The sequence below is a fragment of the Otolemur garnettii genome, unplaced genomic scaffold (assembly GCF_000181295.1).
Source record: "Otolemur garnettii isolate 467f Iridium unplaced genomic scaffold, OtoGar3 scaffold00016, whole genome shotgun sequence".
In the NCBI taxonomy this organism is placed as follows: domain Eukaryota; kingdom Metazoa; phylum Chordata; class Mammalia; order Primates; family Galagidae; genus Otolemur; species Otolemur garnettii.
In genome coordinates, this window is record NW_003852411.1 from 12,072,589 (window position 1) to 12,078,588 (window position 6,000).

General features: G+C 55.5%; 1 protein-coding gene across 1 annotated transcript in view; it reads right to left on the reverse strand.

The window, feature by feature from the left end:
* Positions 1 to 6,000, reverse strand: part of CACNA1E (calcium voltage-gated channel subunit alpha1 E) — an 87,887-nt gene that overhangs the window by 67,334 nt on the left and 14,553 nt on the right. Inside the window, exons 11-12 of the mRNA XM_023510804.1 lie at positions 1,432 to 2,082; positions 684 to 994 (exon numbers count right to left, since the gene is read on the reverse strand). Of these exons, the coding sequence (XP_023366572.1) occupies positions 684 to 994; positions 1,432 to 2,082 (962 nt within the window). The remainder of the gene's footprint in view (positions 1 to 683; positions 995 to 1,431; positions 2,083 to 6,000) is intronic.

The following is a 6,000-nucleotide window of genomic DNA, read 5'->3' on the forward strand; positions in this document are numbered from 1 at the left end:
TGGGATAGTAGATGAAGCACCCTTTTTGCTGTGCTTCCCTTTAAGGTTTCCTAGCTAGTATCTGCTGCCTGAGTGAACTGTGATGGAGAGAACAGAGAACTTGTGACTAAAAGCTCCTAGGAGAAAAGGGTTGATAAGAGTAATAGAATCATAAAATGTTAGTACAGGGAAAGGCCTCGGAGGTCACATAGTTCAACAGTCTCACTTTACAGATGACAAACAGAGGCCTCGAGAGACACAGGTTTTTTCTGAGGCCACTCACTGAGCAGAGCCAGGGCCAGAAAGTGCTGTCCTGACACCATCCACAGGGCTCCCCACCTTGCCTGGCAGCAGAGCTCCTTGGAGAGAACAGGGAACGCCATCAAATATGTGTACACTGAATCTGTTCATTGACTACATAACTGGGTGCCAAGTTACACGTGATCACTCTGAAAACTCCAGGGTGGTCATGGGGACCAAAAGCTTCAGGAAATTTTAGGGGCAAAATTTAAGACTGGGGACACTCTTACTTATTTTTTGCCCTGCACACTAGGAGACAATTGTCACTAACTTCTACTTGCTGAAGAATGATTTACTTCTGGCAGGGGTGCTTTCTGAGCAGGCCTGTCAGAATGACCAGAGGCTGATGTCCCCAGCCGCAGCAGTACAGGGGATGGATGGAGGGGACCAGGATGTGCTCTCACTATGCACCACTGTCGAGTCCACCAAGGGGCCCACGTCAGGGATGGAGACAGCGACACTGGTGCTCTCGGTGGTGGCCTTGTCCTTGCCAGCTGTGATGCAGGAGAGGTCAGGCTCGCTCTGGCTGACGGCCCGGCCCATGTCCAGTTGCACGTCCCCCAGCAGGGCTTGCTCGCTGCTGCCTTCTGGCTCCTCTGTGAGTGCTGTGCCCTTCCTTGCATCCAGCTCGGAGTGCGGCAGCCCTGGGTGTGTGTCAGCCTCCTCAAGGGCTCCTGCCAGCCCACATCCTCTGGCCACCATCAGGCTGTTAGTCCTATGGGAGATGGTGAGGTGGGAGTGCTGAGAAGCCCTGGCCAAGTGGCTGATGTGCCTGGCAAGGAGCGCAGGCAGGGCAGCTCAAGCGGGCTGTTAGAGAGCACGTGGCCTCCACTGCCCTCCACCCCACCCTGCCAGGAAGACAAGAGACGAGACCTGGGACCACATCTGCTGCTGTATTTCTGGCCATCTACCCACAACCCACTTCCAACAGGAGATGGCCTGGAAGGACAGAGCCTAATTTTCAGGGGGACTTATCCTATTTTATCTACTTATAACTTAGCCTGTTATATCTACTCATGCCTTATAAAGGGCCCATCAGTACCATCTCCATTTCATAAAAGGGGAAACTGAAGCTAGGACAGTCTTACACTGAAGAATTCCTAACATCAGCCTCTGCTACGTATGTCCAGGGCACTCCTATGACTCAGTTACCTCCTCAAATCCTGAGCTCGCTCTTCCTGGATGGTTGGCTCCTTGCCCCCGTGGCTACCCCTGGGCTCGTGGTCCTTCTCCGCATCAGCAGGCCCAGCTTCATCCAGACTCCGCTCCTGGCTGACAGACCTGCTCCGGGAAGCCGAGGCAGACTCCTTGCCTTCCGTCCGGACACGGCGATGCCGGCTGCGCCGCTGACTCTGCCTGTGCCTGGCCCTGTCCTCGAAGGTTACGGTGGCCTCTCCTCCCCCGGCCTCCTGCTGGGTTGGGTCACAGTTCCCGTGACAAGGCCTGGACAGCCACGGAGGCTCCCGTCTGCCCAGGGACAAGGGGCTCCTCTGGTTGTCCAGGGTGCTAGACAGGTCCCCTCCGTCCCCCTTGAGGGACCCCCCACGGCTGATGCGCTCCTCCTCGCACTTTTCCAGGCCCAAGCCTAGGGCCAGGCCCTCGATGGCCCTGGGTCTCCGGTAAAGGCTGGGGTGAGCGTTGAGCGGGTTGAGAGGGCTCAGTGGGTTGAGGGGGTTCAGGGGATTCATCGGCGGGGCCTCCTCCTTATTGAGGGCCTCCTGGCTGGACATCTGCATGTGCCTCCTCAGCTGGCTGGTGCGCTGCTCCCACACCGACATGTGGTGTCGGCGCCTCCGCTCCCGCCTAGCAAAGGGGAGAGGCGAGGGCTGCGGTTAGACCCTCCAGCTGTGGGCGGGGAGGGCAGCCACCGGGGTGTGGAGAGGGTGGGACACAAGGCGGGGGGAGCAAATGGGAGCGCCCAGGACCTGCAGACAGGAAGCACAGAAAGATGTGCGGAACAGGGTGGGCCACGCGTGAGTGGGTCGTCCGCTGCGCCTGCGGCCGGGGGCTTTGCAGCAGCTGAGGGCTGGGGCAAGGATCTGCCCAGGACTGAGCTCCAAGCACAGAGGCCTGCCACACCTTCACCTCCTGCTCTCCTTGCTTTCCTGGCATCAGCCTGTGCATACTCGGTGCCCTTGATTTGAAGTCAGAGACCTTCCCTCCTCCTCTCCCCTTCCTCCTCTTTCCCTCTCACACCACAGCCTGGAGTAACAAGGGCTGCTTGGTACTAGCAAAGGTGAGAACAGTGGCAAGCAGTCTTGGTAGGAAGTCTCAGCTGTGGGTCTCTGCCACAGTAGCTAATGGAAACCACAGATGTACATGCAGAGACCCCCATCTACTCATACTTAAACCCACTGTGCAATACTCAGTGTGGGGGTCTTGGTGAGCACTGATGTGGTAGCAGGAGCACGTGGACAAGAGGCATACACAGGAGTGGGCTCCCTGGGCAAAGGGAAGTCACCTGCTCCTTCCCTCACCTGTGCCTGTGGGCGCACACCTACACACTAAGGGGACACACACATGTACCCACACGCACCCTCACGAGGCCCACGCATAGCTGTGCACAGCTGCCTGCGTGAAAGTTACGCCCCCCCAACACTAATCACCAACACCAACAGATGCCTACTCGGGCCAAACAGATGAGTGAACGGCACACGGGGTCATGTACTGTAGACACACATTGAAATAAGCACACGTGGGAAAGTGCAGAGGGGCATACCCACAGACCGTGTGCACGGAACACACACGCACACACCATGGCACACACGGACATGCACACCTAGTGCCACTTTGTCCAGAGCAAGGACCAAGACACACTGTCCCCACGCCACACGTAACCACTCACAAACACGCAAACCGGTACACACATACAGGTGGCTGCTGCGTGGCTCCCACATCGACATGTGGTGTCTTCTCCTTCTTTCTCTTCTGGGAAAGAAAAACGGACAGGTTCAGTTCACCCTAGCCTCTAGGAACTTTACGCCCCACAGCCACCAGCAGATTTCCAGAGAAGGTCCCCTGCATGTCCACTGGTTCTCGGTGTGCCTGCTCGCCCTCTGGCAATTCCCATCCTGCAACTCTCCAACAGAGTGACTGTGGGCTCCTTGCTATGTGCAAATACATGGATCTCGTTTGTAAGCACACATGCAGAGACACAGGGCCGTGCCAGGCCATACTGCTCAGCTCAGATGCTCAGACGGCATGCCCTGCAGGCACTCACACTGTCACCTGCATACCCTCTAGAAATCCTGTAAACATTTTTTTTTTAAATTTCAAATGAATATGAGGGTACAAATGATCAGGTTACAATGTTTGCATTTGTTAGACACAGTCCCTGTTGTAGTGGTGTCCAGCACCCAGGAGGTATGTCATGTACCCCTACATTGTGCTCATTAGGGGGAGCATATCCCTCCCCTTCTCCCCTGCCCTGCACCCCCTCCCTCCGACCCCCTCCTCAACTTGGATTGAATTGAGTTTTTCCTTTGTGTGGGTGTGTATCAGTTCATCTACTGGCCTCGTATTAGGATTGAGTACATCAGATACTCGCTTTTTCGTTCTCGTGATACTTTACTCAGACAAAGCCTGTACACTCTGCTGAGTGTATTTCCCCCTCCCGAGTCATTTCCAGGATAGCACAGCACATTCACGTGGATGGGACTCCTGGCTCACCCCTCCCGTAGCAGATCCTGACTTAGTTTCACCCAACGTGCAGGGGACAAAGGCTCCGCCATGCATACTGTTGAGGCCGCAAAGCAGCCCATGGCTGAAGGCAGTGCCACCATCCTGCAGGCCACCACCCGTGTGCTCCAGGATGTGAGCGGTGCCCCCTGAATTTATGCCATGCAGTGGCCTATCCAGAGGCTTTGGAGGTTCAGTCTGTTCAGGTGGGTAAAGCACAGTATTGACCTTCTTAGTTTGATACAGAGAGAAATCTATTCTATACCTACCAATACCACACTATTCCTACCAAGCACTAGGTCAGAGTGACAGGGTAGCATCTGTCGAAGCAGACAGGGTACCTGGTAAAATGAGCCTGTCCACACAGGGCAGGTGCTCAGGCAGAGGACAACGCATCCGGGATGCCCTCGCAGTGACCTGGTCCCACTCACTGCACTGACAGGCCCAGTCCAGCCCAGCGGATCCTACTTCGAGCTGGGAAGTTGGTGATTACACTCCTTCCCTAATAAAATGGATGCCTTCCAACAGGAAACATGCTAGGTCCACTAGCACCACACAACTGCCACAGCTCAGATGTCTGCAGAGCAGTCCGGTATGGCAGGCACTGGAGGGAGCAGAGGCAGCTGATCTGAGCCTCCCTCTGGGTGTTTGGAAGGGCCACAGGGCATGTGTGTGTGGCTTCCCAGAAGCACCCACTGGTGCAGACATCACTGCGGAGAAGCCCATGAGCTTCTCAGCTGAATACATCCCCCAGCATCGGCAGCCTGCAATGCAACGAGGCGCAGGTGGGGGCGGGAGTGCGGAGAAGCATGGGGAGCATATAGAAATAGAAGCACACACTCTAGACAGGCAGCGTGCACATCCGCTAGGAAAAAAGCGCATCATACCATCTATTTGCAAATGCTCAAATATTCAAAACCAGCCCTCCAGAAGCGTATGTGTCAGAGTATAAGTGTACGGGAAGATTCTCTCTCGCACACACACCAACATGAACATACACACGTGTATTCACAGGCGAAAGAGAGACCACCTGTAATCCCCACACAAACCGGGCACACATTTTAACCTCCCCTCCACCTCTCTACTCACACATGCGAGGATCCATGTTTACGTTCATTCTTAAAATCACACAAGGTCGTATATGCATACGACCATCTCCATCTCATGCGAATGGGACCTCGTGTGCACCTCGCAAATAACCTTGTGGCATAGGAAGGGCAGAGGGCGTTCTTCCCATTTCAAAGATGGAGAAGCAGGTTCTGAGATCCTAAGCCCTTCTCTCTCTGAGGTCACGGAGCATACAGTGATGGCACCATGACCAGTGCTCAGGCGCTATGGTTTGTAACAATGCTCCTTCCATGTTTCTCCATGGACAGCAATGTTTGCATTTAGTCCATAAATCCACGGGCTTACCTGTACACCTGAGCAGAGCACACACACCCGGGCAGGGCACACACACCCGAGCAGGGTACACACACCTGATCAGGGCTCACACATCTGAGCAGGGTGCACACATCTGAGCAGGGAGCACACACCTGAGCAGGGCACACACACCAGAGCAGGGAGCACACACCTGAGCAGGGTGCACACATCTGAGCAGGGAGCACACACCTGAGCAGAGCATACACCTGAGTGGGCACACACCTGAGTAGGGCACATACCTGAGCAGGGCACACACACTTGAGCAGGGAGCACACACCTGAGCAGGGTACACACACCAGAGCAGGGAACACACACCTGAGCAGGGTACACACACCAGAGCAGGGAGCACACACCTGAGCAGGGCACACACACCAGAGCAGGGAGCACACACCTGAGCACGGCACACACACCAGAGCAGGGCACACACACCTGAGCAGAGCATACACCTGAGTGGGCACACACCTGAGTAGGGCACATACCTGAGCAGGGCACACACACTTGAGCAGGGCATACACACTTGAGCAAGGTACACACCTGAGCAGAGCATACACCTGAGTGGGCACACACCTGAGCAGGGCACACACACTTGAGCAGGGCATACACACTTGAGCAAGGTACACA